This window comes from Centruroides sculpturatus, unplaced genomic scaffold (genome assembly GCF_000671375.1).
Source record: "Centruroides sculpturatus isolate CEXI.00-Female unplaced genomic scaffold, Cexi_2.0 scaffold579, whole genome shotgun sequence".
Lineage (NCBI taxonomy): Eukaryota > Metazoa > Arthropoda > Arachnida > Scorpiones > Buthidae > Centruroides > Centruroides sculpturatus.
The window spans coordinates 358,390-385,366 of NW_019385005.1; the positions used below are offsets into that span (position 1 = coordinate 358,390).

General features: G+C 24.8%; 1 protein-coding gene across 1 annotated transcript in view; it reads right to left on the minus strand.

Annotated features, from left to right (window-relative positions):
* Positions 1-26,977, minus strand: part of LOC111633283 (lysine-specific demethylase 5A-like) — a 121,782-nt gene that overhangs the window by 71,281 nt on the left and 23,524 nt on the right. The window contains exons 2-6 of the mRNA XM_023377820.1: positions 26,853-26,930; positions 9,678-9,737; positions 8,090-8,152; positions 3,990-4,166; positions 3,274-3,414 (exon numbers count right to left, since the gene is read on the minus strand). Coding sequence (XP_023233588.1) covers positions 3,274-3,414; positions 3,990-4,166; positions 8,090-8,152; positions 9,678-9,737; positions 26,853-26,930 — 519 coding nt within the window. The remainder of the gene's footprint in view (positions 1-3,273; positions 3,415-3,989; positions 4,167-8,089; positions 8,153-9,677; positions 9,738-26,852; positions 26,931-26,977) is intronic.

Below are 26,977 nucleotides of genomic sequence, written 5' to 3' on the forward strand. Positions count from 1 at the left end.
CAGATTAATTCATTACTATAATTTAATATGCAATCATCAGGACAAAATATTTCAAGATACACAGTACACTGTTTTATAGGAAAACACAGTTGATGATAGATGCAGATGTTCCTATTTGGTGATATAAATATAGCAACATCAAGCAACACAAGTTGAATATATATTAATATTTTAAAAATGTATTATTATAATAACAGTAATGAAAACTTTTAAATTTGTAAATTATTGTTGTATTTATCTTTTAAAGAGATTAACAACAGCAGAAAAACTTCTCTTATTCTGAACTAGAAAAATAAAAAAAATTTATATTCTTATAAAACTTAAATGATAAATAGTTCATATTATTGGTTTTTTATCATATAAACTATTCATTTTTATGTTTAGGCTAAGGGTCTGTTTAATCCATTAAGAATGATGGCTGAAATCTTGTATAGCAACATAAAATGCCTACTGTGCACTGAAACAAAACACTAACAATCTGATATCAAAGAAACAAGAACTTTACAAAGGAAAGCATTTAAAGGTCAAAGTTCAAAAAGAAAAACCTTAGTCATTTAATATCATATTAGAAACACAATCTTAGTCATATAATATCAGTGTCATAACAGTTGTATAAATATAAGATCAATGAGATAAGACTTCAATAAGGTACGATCATTCTTTAATTTATTGTTTTGATACTATCCACAAATAAAAATGCATTTTTATTTTTTATTCCTAAATAATGCTCCTCTATAAGTAAAAACTTAATGTAGTTTGTTTTGATTTATTTAAAAAAATCAAAATCTATTTGAAATAATAAACTAAACAACAGATGAAGAATAGAAATTATAAAATCTCTATTAAATGGAATTATGTTAATTGCTGTTACAGTTAAACATGCAAAATAAGCTAGAATACATATTTATGAATGAAGATAATCTATAGGAAATAAATAGGTCAAGTTGTAGTAAATTTTTTTAACTATTTGAATAGCTACCATTGATAAGTTAATGTACTTAGAAAAAATTAACTGAATTTATTTTGTAATTACAATTTGTTATTTTTTTAATTAAATTATTAATAAAATTTAATATAAAAGTATAAATGTCACTGTTTTGCATACATAGTAATAATTAGAAGTATAATAATTCTAATTATTACTATAATCATAAAAAGAAATAATAATTAGAATTCAATTTTCTGAAACTGTGTTTTATAATTATGATTCTCAAACACAAGACCGTGCTACTATTTCAACACTTGGCGTTTTTTCATCTTTATTCAGTTGATACAAGTATTACTACACAAGGAGCAGTGCCCAAAACATGTAGTAATACTCTTATCAACTGAATAAAGATGAAAAAATGCCAAGTGTTTAAATAGTAGCACTGTCTTGTGTTTGAGAATCATATAATTTATTAATTAGCATACCAGCTTTGAAACAAGCCATCTTTTCTTGTATTTTTATATATATATTTGTGAAATATTTTTGTGATTATTTAATTTTAATAGTTTTACACAAATTTCTGTATAGTGCAAACAATACAGTACATAAACAATACGTACCTCAGATACCTTTAACTGATGCAAACTAAAATTTAACAATACAAATGTTTTTAGATCCCTCCTGGGTCCTTCTTCAAGTAGTCCTTTAATCACATTGGTTAAAGGTTTCTGAGGTACGTGTTGTTTATTAAACTCCGGCGTGCAGTTGTTCGTTATTAATACAGTACATCTACTGTATTGTGATATGTTGAAGTAAAATCTAAATTTAAAAAAATACAGTGATTTGTACCAAACATTACTTCTGTACTAGATATAACTGACTGATTTTTGTAAACATGAGGCAACAACATGTTACGATTAACTAGTCACAATTTCATCCATTATCGGTGAGTCTAACCCACAGTGGAGTAAAGTTGGCCACCATAAGTGAGAGATGAGAACAACTAGACTTATACTATATACCAATGATTTTCAACTGGTCTGCCAAGAGAGGATCCTAGGTATGCCATGAAAATTTTTGAAGGTTATTAAATAAACTATTTTGAAAATAAGACCAAATAACAATAAATGTACTTGTCAAAATTAAAACCACTTTAAATTAATTATAAAAGTTTTTCATTGCTATAATAAATAAATATATACATAATGTTGTAAAAAATATATTAATATATTCATAAGCAAAATTATATGAGCATAACACTGGGTTATTTCATTTTAAAAAAAATTTTCTTTAAATCAAAAATTTTTCTATAACTATCGGTATCTAGTTCAAATTAACTTTTTAACATAGAAATAGCGGGACATTGGACATTTCTAAAGGTAATTATCATGCCACTATTAAATGCAAATTAATTTGCATTTAAAAGTGGCATGATAATTGCCACCTTAATGTTAATTGTTTTTCTGATGTAAATGAAAATTATTAATTTAAATAACTATTATTGTAATCTGCTGCTATTTTAANATATATATATATATATATATATTTACTCTTATACATGTTATTTAAAAGTAAATTATTCTTCTATTAAAATTACACAGGAAAGACTAAAATTGGAATACAACAGTATTGGCCAGAATTTTCCATTTTGGCAGACTGTTTTATAGAGTTATGTTTTTATTAACTAACTCTTCTAAGAAGTTATAGCATTAATTATAATTTAGAATTTAGTCGATATTATGTAAAAAAGTTCTGCTTTACTCAGAATTTATTCAGGAGTATAATTTAAATAAAGCAGAATTAAAGTAGATAATAAAATTGGTTCCAAAAGTGTTTTCTGTTTCCATATTAAACAGGTTTCTACTTTGTAAAGGATTCATTTTAGACAGATTTTACTGTATAAGTATGTAAAAACTTTAAATGTAAAGTAATTTACTTTTTTTCTATAAATACGGACATGAAATAGCTAACTGGAAGCAATGTAACTTCTCAAATTTACTTTTTACATGTTGCCAAAAAGATAACTTTATAAAATAATCTGATAATCTGATAAAAGTACTATGCAGTTGTTATTGTTGTTGTTATGTTATAAAATTGAAATTATTATTTCTTACACAGTGAAAAATCAATAAATCAATACTATGAATAAAATTTGACACCTAATTTTTTTCAACGGAAGCTTTTCATCTATTCAAAAAGTTATACTGAGAGTATTTTGGAAATGTTTAGTACTAGAAAATTAACCTAACAGCATTCAATGTTTTAAATCAAATGTGAATCTATTTTAACGTATTAAAATTTTTTTCTACTAAATTAAGAGTAAATATGAAGAAAATTTTATATACTATGTCAGATTCTTTAGCATGACGTTTAGATCGCCTGGAATACTGTTCTGGAGGTGGTTTAATAGCTTGACGAGAAGGAATACCATGAGGAATGTAATCTTTGTCTTTTTTATCTGAATCTTCTGTTTCTTCACTAATATTCTAAGAAAAAATAAAATAAAATAAAAAAGGAATGACAAAGCAATAATTTTATTTTACTAAAAAGTAATTCTTAAAACTATTACAAAATTATTTTATCTTACACTACATACAGTACCTAAATAGTAATAAGTAATAGTAAACTTTAAAAATTTTTATAGATAAAAAATACAACACAGTATCTAAAATTTTTCATCTGTAAATACAACCTCCACTTCCTCTGCAAACAATGCACACACTTACATTGCAGAATATTTGAAAAGACTGAAATTAACAAGTGTCTGTACTTTTTTGTTGAAAACTGAAAATTCTATTATTTGTTTGGTGCTTTAATTACTATGCATATCAGTTCACATTTTCTTAAAATAAATTAAAAAATATCATTTCCTGACTTTTTATGCATTACTCATTAAATGTAGTAAGTGGATTTACTACATTAGATCTACTTTGTTATTTATTACATTTTTACTCATTACTGTGTAATAACAAAAATACATTTGCTCTAATTCATACAACAACAACAGGAATCTTCAACATTTATTAAAATTATTATTATTTGGAAAAATCTTGAGACTTACAATCTCTCTTATGCTTGCTCCACTTTTAAATATATCATACGGATAAAGAATGCGTTCATAATGCTGCCTTAGCAATGACCCAATACTACGTCCATGTGGATAGCCCATGCGAGAAGCTATTTTAGCCCATCTTCTCTCCTTTGTAACAACTTCCATTCCACCTTCTTCTTTAACAATCTAAAAAAATTAATTTATATCATAATCATCTATAAGTCTCCATTTTTAATAAACAAGTGTTTTGAACATTATCAAAATATATTTGTATTTTATATTCAAAGTGTTTTCATAAATAAGAATATAATAAATATTTCATTTTCAAATCAAACTATTTCACACTATATTATCAAAATTTTTAAATGTGTTACTTTAGTATTCACATGTACTCTATATAAAATGAAAAAACTAAAATTTATTTTTAAATAAAAGTTTTCTATTAGTCCAAGTTGCACTGATATATTAATCAGTATCTTATTCTAAGTGCTTTCAGTGATTTAAGAAAATTAAATAATTGTAAATAAATTACTATATTATATAGTATATATGATGAAATAGGGTGCAACAGAGAATAGTTAAAAGTAAAAAAAATATTTAGTGAATTGGATTGTTGGAATGAGATAATGCAACACTTGGACAACCTGCCAGAGCAGCAAATTGTGAGAAAAGCAGACACACATTTGTATCCAGGACTGAGCTTCTTTTTATTTGTTGGAACAATTCACAATGTCTATATCTAAACATGCAGTTTCGCTTCTCATGATTTGTGACAGCATTACTGACATACCATCGATGGAAATCAAATACCAACAAATTACAATTTTGTGCTTTCTATTCATGTGCACAGGATGTCCTTTTGTATGAAAATCAGTCATACTCTGCACCCTTGTAATTGACTTTTTTCCATATTATGCATTATTTTTGAGACAGGAGCACTAACTTCCAAATTTTACTACTAGGGGCATTGCAAACAGGCTTGTAGAACATAAATCACTTTATTTTAATTATACATCACATTTATAACTGTAGCTATCTGCATTCATCAGTTACATTAGTGTATAAAGACTTTAATATACTTCTGGAAGCGAATACTCGCTCGGGGTCCAGGTGGCGTAACTGGCAAGCACACCGCACGGCAAGCGGAGATTACGGGTTCAAGACCCGTCCTGGGCCAGTTCTTTTATTCCAGAAGGTTCTAAATTTATTTAATTATAATTATTAATTTACTTAAGAGATGGCGCCTAACATCTACCTCTAATGTCAAATTACTTTATACTAATCATTTAATTAGCCATATTATAGCCCGATATTAAGGCAATCGTTTGGTGATTTATTATAAAGACTTTACCATGTACCCTGTATAGATAAAATATCTGAGAAATGTTGCTGTTTAATCAATATAGTATATTTCTGAAAAATATGACTATTTTTCTATGCACACAACTGTATCTCATATGCCTAGATATTAGCACAACTTTGTTTCTAATAAATATTTTTTGATCTACTGAAAATCTATACATTTAACTTAAAATTCATCATAAATTTTATCTAAATTAACAGATTTCCTAAAGTTAGAGTAACTACATGTTATGCAAATACAATCAGTTTAAATTCATATGGAATAACATATCTACTTGAAATATATATATAATAAAAATTTATGTCATTGTAATAGACAAATATATTTAACAGGTTTTTATACCCACATTATAAATTAATTATGAAGTCAACAACATATATGAAAATTCCTTTAGAAAATGTGGAAATTTTGGATCTACAATATCTCAAATTTATGAAAACTAAGGAATTTGAAAAAGCCTATGCATAAATAGTAATATGCTTATAGTTGCTTTATTTCTAAAAACCGTTTTTAAATTGTTATTTTCTGTACACTTTCTGACTTAGTTCTTTATCAAAGTACAGTATGATCATGAAAAGACAAATCTATTCATAATTCAAAATCTTACATAGCTGAGCAATCAAATCTTATAGCAGAATTTTATTTATTTTAATAAAAATTAGCCCATTAATATGCTGTATATGCTTTTTTGTTAATAAATAAGATTCAAAAAATACATGTTAAAAATTTAAGTTAAACTGAATTAACATTAATTATTATGTTTTAAAATTATAGTATAATAAGTTACTCATTAAATTATGGCATAATTTATTTCTACAAATTAATATTGTGCATAAATAAGAATATAATAAATATTTCATTTTCAAATCAAACTATTTCACACTATATTATCAAAATTTTTAAATGTGTTACTTTAGTATTCACATGTACTCTATATAAAATGAAAAAACTAAAATTTATTTTTAAATAAAAGTTTTCTATTAGTCCAAGTTGCACTGATATATTAATCAGTATCTTATTCTAAGTGCTTTCAGTGATTTAAGAAAATTAAATAATTGTAAATAAATTACTATATTATATAGTATATATGATGAAATAGGATGCAACACAGAATAGTTAAAAGTAAAAAAAATATTTAGTGAATTGGATTGTTGGAATGAGATAATGCAACACTTGGACAACCTGCCAGAGCAGCAAATTGTGAGAAAAGCAGACACACATTTGTATCCAGGACTGAGCTTCTTTTTATTTGTTGGAACAATTCACAATGTCTATATCTAAACATGCAGTTTCGCTTCTCATGATTTGTGACAGCATTACTGACATACCATCGATGGAAATCAAATACCAACAAATTACAATTTTGTGCTTTCTATTCATGTGCACAGGATGTCCTTTTGTATGAAAATCAGTCATACTCTGCACCCTTGTAATTGACTTTTTTCCATATTATGCATTATTTTTGAGACAGGAGCACTAACTTCCAAGTTTTACTACTAGGGGCATTGCAAACAGGCTTGTAGAACATAAATCACTTTATTTTAATTATACATCACATTTATAACTGTAGCTATCTGCATTCATCAGTTACATTAGTGTATAAAGACTTTAATATACTTCTGGAAGCGAATACTCGCTCGGGGTCCAGGTGGCGTAACTGGCAAGCACACCGCACGGCAAGCGGAGATTACGGGTTCAAGACCCGTCCTGGGCCAGTTCTTTTATTCCAGAAGGTTCTAAATTTATTTAATTATAATTATTAATTTACTTAAGAGATGGCGCCTAACATCTACCTCTAATGTCAAATTACTTTATACTAATCATTTAATTAGCCATATTATAGCCCGATATTAAGGCAATCGTTTGGTGATTTATTATAAAGACTTTACCATGTACCCTGTATAGATAAAATATCTGAGAAATGTTGCTGTTTAATCAATATAGTATATTTCTGAAAAATATGACTATTTTTCTATGCACACAACTGTATCTCATATGCCTAGATATTAGCACAACTTTGTTTCTAATAAATATTTTTTGATCTACTGAAAATCTATACATTTAACTTAAAATTCATCATAAATTTTATCTAAATTAACAGATTTCCTAAAGTTAGAGTAACTACATGTTATGCAAATACAATCAGTTTAAATTCATATGGAATAACATATCTACTTGAAATATATATAATAAAAATTTTTGTCATTGTAATAGACAAATATATTTAACAGGTTTTTATACCCACATTATAAATTAATTATGAAGTCAACAACATATATGAAAATTCCTTTAGAAAATGTGGAAATTTTGGATCTACAATATCTCAAATTTATGAAAACTAAGGAATTTGAAAAAGCCTATGCATAAATAGTAATATGCTTATAGTTGCTTTATTTCTAAAAACCGTTTTTAAATTGTTATTTTCTGTACACTTTCTGACTTAGTTCTTTATCAAAGTACAGTATGATCATGAAAAGACAAATCTATTCATAATTCAAAATCTTACATAGCTGAGCAATCAAATCTTATAGCAGAATTTTATTTATTTTAATAAAAATTAGCCCATTAATATGCTGTATATGCTTTTTTGTTAATAAATAAGATTCAAAAAATACATGTTAAAAATTTAAGTTAAACTGAATTAACATTAATTATTATGTTTTAAAATTATAGTATAATAAGTTACTCATTAAATTATGGCATAATTTATTTCTACAAATTAATATTGTGACATAATAATTCTTACTTTATGTAAAGTATAGAGATCCAATGCTTTCCTTTCCACATTTGGGATTTTTAATGATGATCCCTGAAAATATAATTAAAACAACATCTAAAACAAATGTATTAAAATTTAGTTACATAATTTATATATATAAATATAAAAAGAAATTTTTTAACAGAGTAAAACAAGAAACTTTCAAGATAGAATTTTAAATTACTGTTTTTAAAAAAAAAAGTAATTTAAATGTAAGTGTAAACAAGAAATTTTAACTCAAAAAAAAACATTTCTGTTATCTTGAAAAGATAATGTATTTATATAACATCCAAATAAATAAATGAATAAATGTTAATGAGAGATTCTCTTATTGAATGTGACTGATATTTTTCGTCTGTTATAAAACATGTTTCCAATGTACAAATTTGTTCATACTCAACAAACAAATATTAAAGCACAAAATTGTGTTTGCTCAAATACAATTTTTTATGAGATGACTATACTTTGCACCACTAAGTAACATCATGTGAATAAAAAAAAAAATGCTAGCCAGCTGAACATAACAACTTTTGGAGGAAAAGATAGACATATCTCTCTCATGTTCTAATTTAGTGATATGTTGTTTATGAATTTGTATTGCACTGTTGTATTGAGTGTATACTTTTATCAAGAAAAGTATTTATTAATACAGCATCTCAGACATGAAGAAGGGTCCCAATTATAATAATCTAAGTAGTGAACAACATAGAAAAGTTGTAAGTAGTAATGAGAAACATAAAATAACCCATATAATCTTTCCAAATGTTTTAAATGTTTATTGTCCTCCTCTAATTTTCTGATAAACCCTATTATTTTTATTACGTAAAATTATATATAGTAGTAATTTTTAAAACTTAGTATTAATAATAATGGATATCTTAAATGAAAATATTAAGTTTTTAATATTTTTCCAAGAATAAAAAAAAAACTCCATTAATTGTTGTAATGTTATAATACGGCATATTATCTTGAAAAAGAATAAACTACTAAGCTAATCTTTTTCAATTAGTTTAATTAAAACAATTATAATTACACAAATCAAATAGATATTAAAAAATTATTACAAAAAATTTTGTTATTTTGAAATAAAAATATTTAGTAACATTAAACAGGAAGAGTAACAAGTTTTATCAGGTTACATATTAAACTGCCAATGGACAAAATTTACAGGATATAAATTTAGTAGACTTTTAAAACTATCAGAGTATAAGCTTATTGGAATATTTAATGAACAAAGTTGCAAATGTATGAAGACACATTTACATTTCCAAATTACAATCTTATTAACCAAATAATATTTCAGTAAATTTCACTGAACTACTAAATTCTTGTTGTATCTGCACACAACTTTAAATTTAAAAGAAAAAATCATGATCGTCTTACAAAAATCTACACACTTTCATTTAATTCTCATTAATGTATAAAATGAAAAGAGTTAAAGTTTGACATAAATTGAACACTGAATTTATATTTTATTTTATAAAATGTATAAACAAAAAGAAAAATATTAATATAAATTTTCAGTAATAAAATATATATTAAATTTAAGAAAAATTAAACATTTATTTGTACATACCTGCAATTCCCAAAACTTAGCAATTTTATCCAGAAAATTTAGTTTTATTCTTGTAGTAGCCTATATAAAATAATATTTATTAAAATGTAAACATTTCAATATTTTTCATTGTATTACACAATAAAATTTATAGATAATAAATCTTGATAATCCATTAAAAAACAAAAAATTATTATAGATATCGAAGATGGATTTTTAATTTTAAATTACTGAAATAAAAAATATAAATAGAAAATAAATTTTTTTTTTCTATTTTTGAGTTCAATAAAACAATAAAACAAAGTGGTGTTGGATTATCTATTGATAATGACAGATAACCAGATGATTTTGTATCTTCACAAAATTCAGTAAGTTATATGCAATCTGAACATGCAGACAATCTGTACATTTTATACCAGTACATCACATCTGCTGTATGCCTCCAATTTGTTTATACTGTATATGATTTTTTTATCAGTCTGACAAAGATATATTACATGATTATACTGTGTTAAGACAGAAAAATTTACAAAAATATTAATGAACACATTATTACACAAAATCAACACATAATAAATGTCAATATAATATTTTATAAACATGTACAATATTTCTAGTTGGTCCAGCAGGCCATGCATCTAAGAATTCCAATTTGTGGAATACTAGCATGCCACATTATTATTGGGCATTTCTGGATTATAGCTATTTGTCAGAGGTGCCAGTTTACTAAATATTCAAGATTATCATGTGCTGGATTAACAAATTTCTATTTTATATAAAATGATAATTCCTGACCTATAATATATTTACAGAATGACAAATATTTACAACAAAAAATGCTATAATTTTGTTTGGAATACCTTAAAATTGTATTGTAGTCAAAATTTAAGAGCTAATTTTTCATTATTGTTGTTATACTTAATTTATGTAGTCTTAGGTTTTAAAATTATGAAGAATCAGATTCAGAAATTTGTAACACTAGGAGTTTAATATTTATTGAAAGTGGAGATAAATGTATACAACTACTATGCCTTCACAAACTACTGCATGTACAACTTACTGGGATATAGGGACACAAAATACAAATACCATATTTTCTCAAGTCCTTATTTATTTCAAAAAGTCAAAATCATCAATGCTTATTCAACTATTCAAGATCCAGCACTTAATTTTTACACATTGATTATTCTAACTACTGTAATTCATTTTGTATCAGTATGGTAACACAGTTTGTCAAAGCAAAAAGATTTTAATCAAAAAAAAAAAAAAAANAAAAAAAATGTAGTGTTTTTAATTAAATATTGACTCATCAGAACGATGTTATCTTACTTCGATTGAATTTCAAGTTATAACTAAATTCCACGACAAGAATGCAAACTGTTAAATCTCTATGACAGAAAAAGTAATAGAATGCAAATCAAAGTACTGTATAAACAACTACAGAAGTAATTTTGTAAATAATTCTTAAACATACGGATATATTACATTCCGAAGCAAATTTCAATAAGCTAACTCTTTAGAATCGCTATATTTTTTAATTTTAAATTCATTTATTTACACAAATTTAGTTTTTTTTTTTTAATTTTATTTAATATCATTACTATAAGTACGAATTTTTAAAATGGCAATTACAAATAATTAAAACATATTGTATCTTAATAATGATAAAATTAAGACTTCTTATTCTCTATTTAAAATAAAAGCAATTAATTAAAGATTGTTTTCAACTTGTTAAATACTAAATTCCACGCGAAACATTCCCAAAGTTTCCGTAGATACAATAGAATGAAAGATGCTTTGTATAATACAAACTATTTAAAGTATGCCGTGGAAAGAAGATGTATTAGAGTTTGGTGCTCTTCCTATCTATTTGTAGTACCATAATTAAAACCACATCTATTCGTCTATCAAGAAGAGCAATAGTGTGGAAACTATGTCTACAGGGCACGACATCAGTGGCGAAAAACTCATAGAACAAGATTATTGTACACTTTTAGATTTGACATTTAGAACAAGAATATACGCTTGAACAAATAAAACACGCAAGTATATTTATTATATTATATATAATAACTAAAACTTTGTTTTAAAATAATAAATTTAAGAATTTAAATTTTCACTTAAAATTGTTTATATATTTATTTAAAAATTTGAAAAATAAAATGTTATAATATTTAGACCTAATAATATATGTTGTTATTTACATAATTACATGTATGTACTGTACTGTAGAACGAATTATTTATATTGTTTAACAATAATACAAAGAAATATATTGTCATTTATAGATCTATTTGTTTTAACGTTCTGCCATCGAAAAATAATAATTTATCGCAAATAAATTTTCTTTTTCTATTTTTGAGTTCAATAAAACAATAAAACAAAGTGGTGTTGGATTATCTATTGATAATGACAGATAACCAGATGATTTTGTATCTTCACAAAATTCAGTAAGTTATATGCAATCTGAACATGCAGACAATCTGTACATTTTATACCAGTACATCACATCTGCTGTATGCCTCCAATTTGTTTATACTGTATATGATTTTTTATCAGTCTGACAAAGATATATTACATGATTATACGGTGTTAAGACAGAAAAATTTACAAAAATATTAATGAACACATTATTACACAAAATCAACACATAATAAATGTCAATATAATATTTTATAAACATGTACAATATTTCTAGTTGGTCCAGCAGGCCATGCATCTAAGAATTCCAATTTGTGGAATACTAGCATGCCAGATTATTATTGGGCATTTCTGGATTATAGCTATTTGTCAGAGGTGCCAGTTTACTAAATATTCAAGATTATCATGTGCTGGATTAACAAATTTCTATTTTATGTAAAATGATAATTCCTGACCTATAATATATTTACAGAATGACAAATATTTACAACAAAAAATGCTATAATTTTGTTTGGAATACCTTAAAATTGTATTGTAGTCAAAATTTAAGAGCTAATTTTTCATTATTGTTGTTATACTTAATTTATGTAGTCTTAGGTTTTAAAATTATGAAGAATCAGATTCAGAAATTCGTAACACTAGGAGTTTAATATTTATTGAAAGTGGAGATAAATGTATACAACTACTATGCCTTCACAAACTACTGCATGTACAACTTACTGGGATATAGGGACACAAAATACAAATACCATATTTTCTCAAGTCCTTATTTATTTCAAAAAGTCAAAATCATCAATGCTTATTCAACTATTCAAGATCCAGCACTTAATTTTTACACATTGATTATTCTAACTACTGTAATTCATTTTGTATCAGTATGGTAACACAGTTTGTCAAAGCAAAAAGATTTTAATCAAAAAAAAAAAAAAAACTTCAATCACCCTATTGCTAAATTATAAAAGCAATTACTAGCCAGTATATTTTTATTATTTTTAATTACTACCATAAATTAACAACAAAAAACAATTATTTTCACACCAACTCGTATCTCTAAACCTTTTACCGGTGCGCGTATTATCTCACTCTATAACAGTTACAAACGTTTCCTGTCGGTACCTGAAGAAGAACCATTATGGTTCTTCTTCAGGTACCGATTCCCTAATGGAATGCAGTTCAACGATGCTATGAAATACAATTCGGGACATCGTTTCGGATCGTATTTCGTAGCATTGTTGAACTGCATTCCATTAGGGGATCGGTACCTGAAGAAGAACCGTAACGGCTTGAAAATGTTTGTAACTGTTATAGAGTGAGATAATACATGCACCGGTAAAAGGTTTAGAAATACGAGTTGGTGTTACATTACTACGGTGCTGATATTCCACCATTTGTTGAACAATTATTTTCTTCAACTTACTGTGTGATTTTCTCAATAGTCTAACTAATCACAACAATAAATACTACTGGAAAATACCAGTAAAAGACAACCATTTTTATACGACATCATATCATTGATATGAAAATATCATCATACATGAGAACTGTGCAATATCATATTTTACATGAATTTTTCTGAAAATGTGTTCTCATCAATGTTGTAGTTTACCATAACCTGAAATGAAACATTCAATATTGGTAATGTGAAAATCTGCAAAATTTTGCAAACTTTTTATTTGAATGTGATTAAAATTAAACACCCACCACTTATTTGAGATAGTTACTTATTCATTTTCATTGATCAAAATCCTAAGCAGTCATTCAAGGTAGGTGTCTAATCAAGTCCCTGTGCCAATTCAAGGAAATATGGTAATAAACTATATGTAGTAAAAATTTTTAAAATACCTTGAATGAAAGGAATTTTATGAAACATATCTTAAAGGAATAAAAGTAAAAAATTGAATTGCACATACACACATTAATTAGAGAAAAAAAATTATCAATTGATTTTCTAACTAAAGAAATTTGTAAAGAAAATTCAAAAGTAGACTTTAACAGATTACAAAAACTCCTTACTATGTAATAAGAAATAGGAAAATATTTTAAACATTTATTTTTCTTTAATTGAAACCAGATGCATTGAATATCAAAATGGATCATGTTGGTATCAAAAATGAAATTTTTCCAGTTATATTAAGATCAAGAAAAATGGCACTTTTATATATCAAATCAATATCATCCCTCGTAGTAATTATTGTCAGGAATGCATTCAAAAAATTTCAACTCCACATTGCTACCATAAAATTAACAGAATAATTTCATCAATTTCAATTTTTAACTAGTTAAAATATAGCTTTCTTCTATTTGCAATATACTTAACTTTATGCATATGTTTATTAAGTTACATTATCTTTATGTCTAGTCACATCATCATCAACATTATGTCTTTATTTATTTTTAAAAATTTTTGGGGTAAGTAGAGTATATGTAGATGGTATTTAATTTAATAAAAAATATTAGTAATTAAAAACAAGATCTATTTTATTAATAAATACATAAAAAACACTAGTTAAATATTAACTAACTATCTTGTAATTTTTATGTTGCCATTTTAATTAACCCTTAATTAGCAGTGTTTCTCAAATATGACTAAGCTATTGCTGCCATTCTGATAAAACAGTTTTACCAGCAAAGCTCAGTCTTTCTTCTGTAAGGGCATGATTAATGATAACAAAAGGCATACAAAATGATTTTCTGGCTTTGGGCTTTGAATGCAGTCCTTTTTAAAAGGTCTGCCTACTTTGTATAAGGATTTTACGATAAGCATCATCTGGCAGTGATTTTTTTTATTGCAGAAAACTCTTCCCCTCTATCATAAATTTTTTGAATGATACAAACATCAATAGAAATTTTATACAATGATCATAAAAGTTCTTTACTTTATTAATATGAAATTCACTTGTTTAATTATAACAAATTAGTGTGAAGTTTGTTGCTGCTTGTTTGAAATATGTTTATGGATTCTTGACTCTTTTCCACAAAAGACAACAACTGCACTCACTACATTGTTTATTGTTGATTATTTATTGATAACAGTCATTTCATGTTTAGTTTTAGATTCGAATAAAAATCCCCCCAATGAGTGAGAAAAAAGCAACCAAGCATTTTGCATTTCTTCTGTAATGCTTTACATAACCATGCAATGATCAGTGTCCAAATTTCTGCATGGACCACCAAAATTTTCTTGTCATCTTGGCAACTGCTGGTCTCTATAACGTATATACCAAGTTTCATCAAAATCAAAGGAGTCTGAATAGCATCAGTTTAATTATAACCACCCTGTACATTCACAAGAAATGATACCAAGTGTTTAACTATACTCCCCACTGTTTTTAAATCCTGACCTATTTTGATTGATTAATATTTAATTAATCTGTATCATACATGGATGGATGTAAGTTCTATTCTAGGCTACATTTAAAACACTAAACCATATCTTTCAATTTCTGAAAGCAAAAACAAAAAATATTCTTAAACACTAAATTCTTATTTAGTAATCTAATAATATCTGAAATAAAATTTTGTGCACGTATATAATGCTCCTAGTAGCACGACTTAATAATATTTATATATTATGTTTTTTTTCAAAAACACACCAATTATTATTTTAATTGAACAAAATTTTAGAAAAAAAAAAAACCACTATAAATATTACAAATTTAATGCTATTAAAACACCTAAATTTAAAAATTTGGGAAAATTATCTTAAAAATTAATTTCTTTTTAAACTGAACAAACAATACAGAACTTAAGAAAATGAGAGGTCTCTCATTAGAAAGCTCTCTAATGAGAGACAACTGCCTATCATTTATTCAATTTTAAGACAACAAAATATTCAAAAAATAACTGTTTAAGTAGATTTTATTTGTTGTTTTCAAGTTCTGACTATACAGTCGACCCCCTATAACACTGTTGATAATTCCGTTTTATATGAATTCCATGTTGTACAAGTCACTTAGATTTTACAAATATGTGAGCCGTTCACAGCCCGGCACATGTATTTGTAAAATCTAAGTGACTCGTACANAAGTTTAAGAACTAAGAAATAATCATTTATATATATATATATATATATAAATGATTATTTCTTATTGATTATTTCTTATGGATGAGATTATATATATATATATATAAATCAATAATCTGGGAGAAAATAAATAAGACCACACCAATAAGATGTGTGGAAAGATATACAGAGCAGTTTTAATGTTACATTATTATTATAAATAGGTTTCACGATTTATTGTAAAATTGCATGAAATAGTTTTAAAGTGAAAAAATTGTGTACAAATTTAAAAAATATACTAAAATATTATAAACTGAGCATGCTTCTATTGTAATAAAATATTTGTTCTCCAGAATTTAGAATTCTGGAAAACACACACATAATTTTGTAGTTTATATTGCTAAAAATGAAAGGAGATTTTGAAAATACTTTAAATAAAAATTTCTGATCTTCTTGAAGTTTTGAAATCATAAGCTGAGAAAATATTTTTTGTAGTAATTTGATTTGTTTTGAATAACAAGCTAAGTTTCATTTTATTAAAAAATTCATTTAAAAATGCTGTTCTCAGAATAAAAATTGTATTTCTAAAAAGTTTTCATTCCAAGAAAGCAATTTGAATTGAATATTTGAATAGATTCCTTAATAAGTGAATTAATTAATAACACATTTTTGAGTCTTTCACATTTTCCATTCAGTTATAAATATAGAAATAACAAAAGGAAAAGATGACAGTCTATCAGTTAAATAAAAAAAAAATAATGATTTTTTAAAGCTGATTTTTAAACTGGCATAGCACTTTTTTCTTTACTTAAATTTAAAAGCATTTGGCTTTCACAAATTAAAAAAGATAAGAACTATTGAGTAAATTTTTTAACCAAATGGTTTCATTCAATTATTCAAATACTATTTAAATTCTCATATTTAATAATTTTGTATACATCATCATCTTTAATGCATAAGTTTAAATCAGAAGAAAAAAAATTAGGCTATAATTATTTATATGAATAAAGTAAACAGCTTCCTACATCATGAATACAAAGTAATTGATCAAAAACAGTTAAACCAATAGGATAAGAATCAGAAGGTAGCTAGTGAAATCTGCTTGTTAAAGTAAAATTGCAGAAAAGAGGATGAAGAGAAAAAGCTAAAGTAAATTATACTAAAAATACAAGACTAAATCAGTTGATAAACATAAATAGATACAATCAAATTTTTCTTCATTGTCACATCTGAATATACTGATATCAGTCTATATTTTGAATCTAAAAATATATGTATGAACAGATATTCAAAATCCTGTTAACCTCATTGCTTTATATATGTATGTATAGGTCTACATAAACAATAAGCGGTTTAATAAGATTTTAAATATCTGTAATAATATATCATAGGAAGATTATATATAAACTTCTTTGTAGTACTGATCAAATCCAATACGGGACATTCCAATTTTCAACGCGAGTGTTGAGTGTTGAAGTCAACAATTTGACGTCATCAACAATGTTCCAACTAGAGTACGAAGTGCTTAGTTCCCTTAATTCCATTCTCAGCAAGATGGATTCCATTCAAATGTCTTACCAATTACCCACAATTCATTGGAAAGTAGCAGTCAACATATCTGTTGAGCGCTGAGTGTGTTGAGTCAGCACTGACAACAGCACTAACTCAATGTTGAAAAAAGGAACAAATTTTAATGAACGTTGAGATCAGCGCTGAGTCAGCATTGAAAATTGGAATGTCCCGATACCGACAAACCAAATATGTACAGAACAGATAACTACAATGACAGCAATCAGCTTTACTAGTCTGTAAAGAAATCTCTTCAGAATAACATAGTGGTAGTTTAAATAATTGTACAATTCATTAAAATATAAAGAAAATAATCTAATCTGAAGTGCACAGGTAAACTGAAATATAAGGTTTAGTGAGTAGTAATTTCCACAGCAAGATCTAAAAACAGGTTCTAGAAAATTCCCTTTAACATATTCCACATAACATTTTGGCAAGGATTTATTACACTTAATTAAAGCATAAAACGATAAATTATATTAATAAAACTTACCTCTAATTCATTCAATCTTTGAACTCTTGGTGTAAATCTAAAGTTGTCAACATCCACTACAAATGGTGGCTGCCAATCCTAAAAAAAATTTTCAAACATTAAAAGAATATAATTAAAATATTTCCATTATTTAAAATTAGTAGCAGTCTTGTAAATATTTATTTATTTTCTGAGAAATGACATTGAAGATATAGTTTGGTTAATATGAATAAATATTTCATCAATGAAACTAATATTAATTTTTACTATCAATGTAAATGATATCTTTTTATGCAGAAGCAAAATTTCTACATTACAATTTTATATTAAATTTTTAATTTTAGCCATTCATAAAGTTTCTAAACAATAAAGTTTATAAATAACATTTTCATCTTTAAAATAAAAAAATTAAAGCTGTTATATAAGAAAAATATAAATAAAATGCATTTGATATTTCTTAGAAAAGAGGATTCAGGCAAAAAAAAAAAAAAAAAAAAAAAAAAAAAAAAAAAAAAAAAAAAAAAAAAAAAAAAAAAAAAAAAAAAAAAAAAAAAAAAAAAAAAAAAAAAAAAAAAAAAAAAAAAAAAAAAAAAAAAAAAAAAAAAAAAAAAAAAAAAAAAAAAAAAAAAAAAAAAAAAAAAAAAAAAAAAAAAAAAAAAAAAAAAAAAAAAAAAAAAAAAAAAAAAAAAAAAAAAAAAAAAAAAAAAAAAAAAAAAAAAAAAAAAAAAAAAAAAAAAAAAAAAAAAAAAAAAAAAAAAAAAAAAAAAAAAAAAAAAAAAAAAAAAAAAAAAAAAAAAAAAAAAAAAAAAAAAAAAAAAAAAAAAAAAAAAAAAAAAAAAAAAAAAAAAAAAAAAAAAAAAAAAAAAAAAAAAAAAAAAAAAAAAAAAAAAANTTTTTTTTTTGAAAGGATGTAATCAAAATTGTGGGTAAATTTTGTAAAATCCAATAATAAAATCTCCTTTAATAAAAATATTAACTTGTACTGGAGCTAGAATTAAGTAAAATTATCACCTTTTTAAATATTCCAGCAAATAATTTAATATCATAAAAAAGTTTGATCATCTTTAACGATCTTCATCAGTTAAATAATATAGTAAAAAGAACATTAAAGAAATAGAACTTAAATTAAAATTACAAAAAAATAATAACTGCGCATGCATTTGTAATGATGTGCACTTAAGGGAATGAATACAAAAAGATAGAGATATAAGAATAAAAAATAAATAAATAAAATAAAAAGCTAGACAGAATCACATTAAAAATTAATGCCTCGTAAAAATTACAGTTTATCTTCATAAAATGATTTCCACGCTGTAGATAGAGAGTGGGCATCCCTATGATTGATACAAGAAGTTTTCCCTTGGGCTTTATAAATCTCAAGCTTTTCAAGATGTTTGATGGAGTGCTTGTTAGACATGGGTCTAATAATGGAAGCTTGATCCCATATAACCCCAACTCCTTGCTGGTTGGCGTAAGATGCTAAAACAGTGCTATCGTTGTTCTTTCTAATAGAGTATTTATGTTCTTTGATTCTTTGTTCCAATCTTCTTAAAGTAGCACCTATATAAACACTATCTGAATCAAAGCGACTGTCTTTGATTGGTATGGAGTAAATACTGGAGGTAGCGATCTGATTGTCATTCTTTTTATCATTTCTCAGTAACTCGTATACTGTAGGATTGCAGCGATATAAGATCCGTAAATTATTGATGTTTGCAATATCGTTCATCATTTTTCTTAAGAAGGGATGATATGATTACCGTCATGCATTTATTGTTAATTACGGGAGACTGGTTAGTTTTAATCTGAAAAGTTGTGATGAGTTTTTTTTATAAGATTCTCTTGGTAACCACTCTGTTGTGCTATTTGTATAATGTACTCTAATTCCTTGTAAGTATCAAGTATATTTGTGCAATGAGTAAAGGCTCGTTTGATTCATGATCGGAAAGCGGCATATTTAAAGTGTCTAGGATCCATTGAATTATATGGTATAATGTTATTCAGGCCCAGTTTCCTGTAGATGTTAGTGCATATTTCACCTCTTTTGCATATGATGTTTGCATATGTTATATTTTCTGCACCAACACACAACAGTATAACAGTACATAAAAAATCAAAACATTCACCAAAGCAAAAAATGCTTCAATTACTATCAATACTTCTGTTGTTTGGGATAACAAATACCAGAACTGGATTAATGAGATAAGGCAATACAACATATGAGAACACAAATTTCTATGACAAATTGGCTCCTATGTAGGTGTTCTCTTGGAAAAAACTCCAAAAACTCCACACAGACCAAATGTCAGGTACAAACCAAATACCAGTGTCCGATGATTTTATTCATTTGACTCTGGTGGGCACAAATAACAGAACAATTATACTATAACAACAAGTAACAGAATTATACATAATTCAAATAAAGTAATACATAAATTATCCTATCCACAAAGTACATGAATTATGCTGGCAGCCATTTTTGTTTTTGTAGTACTGATCAAATCCAATACGGGACATTCCAATTTTCAACGCGAGTGTTGAGTGTTGAAGTCAACAATTTGACGTCATCAACAATGTTCCAACTAGAGTACGAAGTGCTTAGTTCCCTTAATTCCATTCTCAGCAAGATGGATTCCATTCAAATGTCTTACCAATTACCCACAATTCATTGGAAAGTAGCAGTCAACATATCTGTTGAGCGCTGAGTGTGTTGAGTCAGCACTGACAACAGCACTAACTCAATGTTGAAAAAAGGAACAAATTTTAATGAACGTTGAGATCAGCGCTGAGTCAGCATTGAAAATTGGAATGTCCCGATACCGACAAACCAAATATGTACAGAACAGATAACTACAATGACAGCAATCAGCTTTACTAGTCTGTAAAGAAATCTCTTCAGAATAACATAGTGGTAGTTTAAATAATTGTACAATTCATTAAAATATAAAGAAAATAATCTAATCTGAAGTGCACAGGTAAACTGAAATATAAGGTTTAGTGAGTAGTAATTTCCACAGCAAGATCTAAAAACAGGTTCTAGAAAATTCCCTTTAACATATTCCACATAACATTTTGGCAAGGATTTATTACACTTAATTAAAGCATAAAACGATAAATTATATTAATAAAACTTACCTCTAATTCATTCAATCTTTGAACTCTTGGTGTAAATCTAAAGTTGTCAACATCCACTACAAATGGTGGCTGCCAATCCTAAAAAAAATTTTCAAACATTAAAAGAATATAATTAAAATATTTCCATTATTTAAAATTAGTAGCAGTCTTGTAAATATTTATTTATTTTCTGAGAAATGACATTGAAGATATAGTTTGGTTAATATGAATAAATATTTCATCAATGAAACTAATATTAATTTTTACTATCAATGTAAATGATATCTTTTTATGCAGAAGCAAAATTTCTACATTACAATTTTATATTAAATTTTTAATTTTAGCCATTCATAAAGTTTCTAAACAATAAAGTTTATAAATAACATTTTCATCTTTAAAATAAAAAAATTAAAGCTGTTATATAAGAAAAATATAAATAAAATGCATTTGATATTTCTTAGAAAAGAGGATTCAGGCAAAAAAAAAAAAAAAAAAAAAAAAAAAAAAAAAAAAAAAAAAAAAAAAAAAAAAAAAAAAAAAAAAAAAAAAAAAAAAAAAAAAAAAAAAAAAAAAAAAAAAAAAAAAAAAAAAAAAAAAAAAAAAAAAAAAAAAAAAAAAAAAAAAAAAAAAAAAAAAAAAAAAAAAAAAAAAAAAAAAAAAAAAAAAAAAAAAAAAAAAAAAAAAAAAAAAAAAAAAAAAAAAAAAAAAAAAAAAAAAAAAAAAAAAAAAAAAAAAAAAAAAAAAAAAAAAAAAAAAAAAAAAAAAAAAAAAAAAAAAAAAAAAAAAAAAAAAAAAAAAAAAAAAAAAAAAAAAAAAAAAAAAAAAAAAAAAAAAAAAAAAAAAAAAAAAAAAAAAAAAAAAAAAAAAAAAANTCCTTTATGAAGGCATAGAGCCTTTACTACATGAAAATGAAAATTAATGAATACACTGTGTACAGTAATTTACCTGATAAGACAGACCTCAGAAAAATACTTTATGAGAGCTTTTATACTTTTATAAAGCTATCTATAATGAAAATGAATTAACTAAGGATTTTTTTGCCCAGCCAAAGTGTGGCCGAGTTATCCGGAGTGCCGAGTTTTCGAGGTTCTACTGTACTAGAAGTAGGCATTAGGTGCCTTCTCATATTAAATTTAATAATTATAATTAAATTAATACTTAATAAATAATTTAGAATATGCTGAAAGAAAAGAATTAGTCCGGATTGGAACTTGAACTTTTAACTTCCATTTACAGTGTGTATGTATTGCAGTTATGGAACCTGGAACTCTGTCTGATCTTTCTTTCCAGACATATTTAATTTAGATGTAACCATCTTCAGTTACTTAAGGCATTGACTGGGGATGCCTTTAGTGCCAAAATCCTATAATCCATATATACTATCGCTACTTAACTGCTATTAAAAATAATAGCTTTTAAGTAGCCCAATTGAATCTGGCAATTGTTTGGCATAGTAAATATGTTCCTAAGTATTTTCAGACATCATAATTCAGTTTTAAGAGTGAAATAACATTCTAAAAAATCATTTTTCTTTATATTTTTATTTATTTATTATTATGTTTTAAATATTAATTTTAAGTTTTTGTTTCCTTAAACAAGTATTGTTATTTCCCTTGTATTTATATTTTGTGATACTCTAAACTTTAAAGATTTCTGATTTCTAATTTTTTATTTTGTGTAATCACAAGTAAAATATCAAATGAACGTAAATGCACACATTATCCAACAAAAATTATTGGCATTTTAAACTTTTAAGGAAAATCTTGTAAAATTGACAACATAATTTTTTTTATGTAAAGCAGCTAACTTTGAATATACCAACTATTTTCGTTAAATCAAAAACAATGTGTTATGAGCTGTATGTATGATCTCTCTACATAAATTTGATTTAAACCTATTTTATATATTCAATTCTTATTACTCCAGGAAAGAAATCATTTGCAGTTTTTTTTTCTGTATATAGAAAAAAAAATAGCTGTTTATATGGCACTATGTTTTAAAGTTAATTAACATTGATAAACAGAGTTTTATTTTATTAAATTGAATTAAGAATATAAAAATATATAAATTTTTAAAATGTAAAAACAAAAAATTTGTTATTGTTATATGTCAGCTGTTTTTTTAATTAATAATGTAAGAAGTTTATATATAATCTTCCTATGATATATTATTACAGATATTTAAAATCTTATTAAACCGCTTATTGTTTATGTAGACCTATACATACATATATAAAGCAATGAGGTTAACAGGATTTTGAATATCTGTTCATACATATATTTTTAGATTCAAAATATAGACTGATATCAGTATATTCAGATGTGACAATGAAGAAAAATTTGATTGTATCTATTTATGTTTATCAACTGATTTAGTCTTGTATTTTTAGTATAATTTACTTTAGCTTTTTCTCTTCATCCTCTTTTCTGCAATTTTACTTTAACAAGCAGATTTCACTAGCTACCTTCTGATTCTTATCCTATTGGTTTAACTGTTTTTGATCAATTACTTTGTATTCATGATATAGGAAGCTGTTTACTTTATTCATATAAATAATTATAGCCTAATTTTTTTTCTTCTGATTTAAACTTATGCATTAAAGATGATGATGTATACAAAATTATTAAATATGAGAATTTAAATAGTATTTGAATAATTGAATGAAACCATTTGGTTAAAAAATTTACTCAATAGTTCTTATCTTTTTTAATTTGTGAAAGCCAAATGCTTTTAAATTTAAGTAAAGAAAAAAGTGCTATGCCAGTTTAAAAATCAGCTTTAAAAAATCATTATTTTTTTTTTATTTAACTGATAGACTGTCATCTTTTCCTTTTGTTATTTCTATATTTATAACTGAATGGAAAATGTGAAAGACTCAAAAATGTGTTATTAATTAATTCACTTATTAAGGAATCTATTCAAATATTCAATTCAAATTGCTTTCTTGGAATGAAAACTTTTTAGAAATACAATTTTTATTCTGAGAACAGCATTTTTAAATGAATTTTTTAATAAAATGAAACTTAGCTTGTTATTCAAAACAAATCAAATTACTACAAAAAATATTTTCTCAGCTTATGATTTCAAAACTTCAAGAAGATCAGAAATTTTTATTTAAAGTATTTTCAAAATCTCCTTTCATTTTTAGCAATATAAACTACAAAATTATGTGTGTGTTTTCCAGAATTCTAAATTCTGGAGAACAAATATTTTATTACAATAGAAGCATGCTCAGTTTATAATATTTTAGTATATTTTTTAAATTTGTACACAATTTTTTCACTTTAAAACTATTTCATGCAATTTTACAATAAATCGTGAAACCTATTTATAATAATAATGTAACATTAAAACTGCTCTGTATATCTTTCCACACATCTTATTGGTGTGGTCTTATTTATTTTCTCCCAGATTATTGATTTATATATATATATATAATCTCATCCATAAGAAATAATCATTTATATATATATATATATATATAAATGATTATTTCTTATTGATTATTTCTTATGGATGAGATTATATATATATATATATAAATCAATAATCTGGGAGAAAATAAATAAGACCACACCAATAAGATGTGTGGAAAGATATACAGAGCAGTTTTAATGTTACATTATTATTATAAATAGGTTTCACGATTTATTGTAAAATTGCATGAAATAGTTTTAAAGTGAAAAAATTGTGTACAAATTTAAAAAATATACTAAAATATTATAAACTGAGCATGCTTCTATTGTAATAAAATATTTGTTCTCCAGAATTTAGAATTCTGGAAAACACACACATAATTTTGTAGTTTATATTGCTAAAAATGAAAGGAGATTTTGAAAATACTTTAAATAAAAATTTCTGATCTTCTTGAAGTTTTGAAATCATAAGCTGAGAAAATATTTTTTGTAGTAATTTGATTTGTTTTGAATAACAAGCTAAGTTTCATTTTATTAAAAAATTCATTTAAAAATGCTGTTCTCAGAATAAAAATTGTATTTCTAAAAAGTTTTCATTCCAAGAAAGCAATTTGAATTGAATATTTGAATAGATTCCTTAATAAGTGAATTAATTAATAACACATTTTTGAGTCTTTCACATTTTCCATTCAGTTATAAATATAGAAATAACAAAAGGAAAAGATGACAGTCTATCAGTTAAATAAAAAAAAAATAATGATTTTTTAAAGCTGATTTTTAAACTGGCATAGCACTTTTTTCTTTACTTAAATTTAAAAGCATTTGGCTTTCACAAATTAAAAAAGATAAGAACTATTGAGTAAATTTTTTAACCAAATGGTTTCATTCAATTATTCAAATACTATTTAAATTCTCATATTTAATAATTTTGTATACATCATCATCTTTAATGCATAAGTTTAAATCAGAAGAAAAAAAATTAGGCTATAATTATTTATATGAATAAAGTAAACAGCTTCCTATATCATGAATACAAAGTAATTGATCAAAAACAGTTAAACCAATAGGATAAGAATCAGAAGGTAGCTAGTGAAATCTGCTTGTTAAAGTAAAATTGCAGAAAAGAGGATGAAGAGAAAAAGCTAAAGTAAATTATACTAAAAATACAAGACTAAATCAGTTGATAAACATAAATAGATACAATCAAATTTTTCTTCATTGTCACATCTGAATATACTGATATCAGTCTATATTTTGAATCTAAAAATATATGTATGAACAGATATTCAAAATCCTGTTAACCTCATTGCTTTATATATGTATGTATAGGTCTACATAAACAATAAGCGGTTTAATAAGATTTTAAATATCTGTAATAATATATCATAGGAAGATTATATATAAACTTCTTACATTATTAATTAAAAAAACAGCTGACATATAACAATAACAAATTTTTTGTTTTTACATTTTAAAAATTTATATATTTTTATATTCTTAATTCAATTTAATAAAATAAAACTCTGTTTATCAATGTTAATTAACTTTAAAACATAGTGCCATATAAACAGCTATTTTTTTTTCTATATACAGAAAAAAAAACTGCAAATGATTTCTTTCCTGGAGTAATAAGAATTGAATATATAAAATAGGTTTAAATCAAATTTATGTAGAGAGATCATACATACAGCTCATAACACATTGTTTTTGATTTAACGAAAATAGTTGGTATATTCAAAGTTAGCTGCTTTACATAAAAAAAATTATGTTGTCAATTTTACAAGATTTTCCTTAAAAGTTTAAAATGCCAATAATTTTTGTTGGATAATGTGTGCATTTACGTTCATTTGATATTTTACTTGTGATTACACAAAATAAAAAATTAGAAATCAGAAATCTTTAAAGTTTAGAGTATCACAAAATATAAATACAAGGGAAATAACAATACTTGTTTAAGGAAACAAAAACTTAAAATTAATATTTAAAACATAATAATAAATAAATAAAAATATAANAAAATAATCTAATCTGAAGTGCACAGGTAAACTGAAATATAAGGTTTAGTGAGTAGTAATTTCCACAGCAAGATCTAAAAACAGGTTCTAGAAAATTCCCTTTAACATATTCCACATAACATTTTGGCAAGGATTTATTACACTTAATTAAAGCATAAAACGATAAATTATATTAATAAAACTTACCTCTAATTCATTCAATCTTTGAACTCTTGGTGTAAATCTAAAGTTGTCAACATCCACTACAAATGGTGGCTGCCAATCCTAAAAAAAATTTTCAAACATTAAAAGATGATTACAATAAAATATTT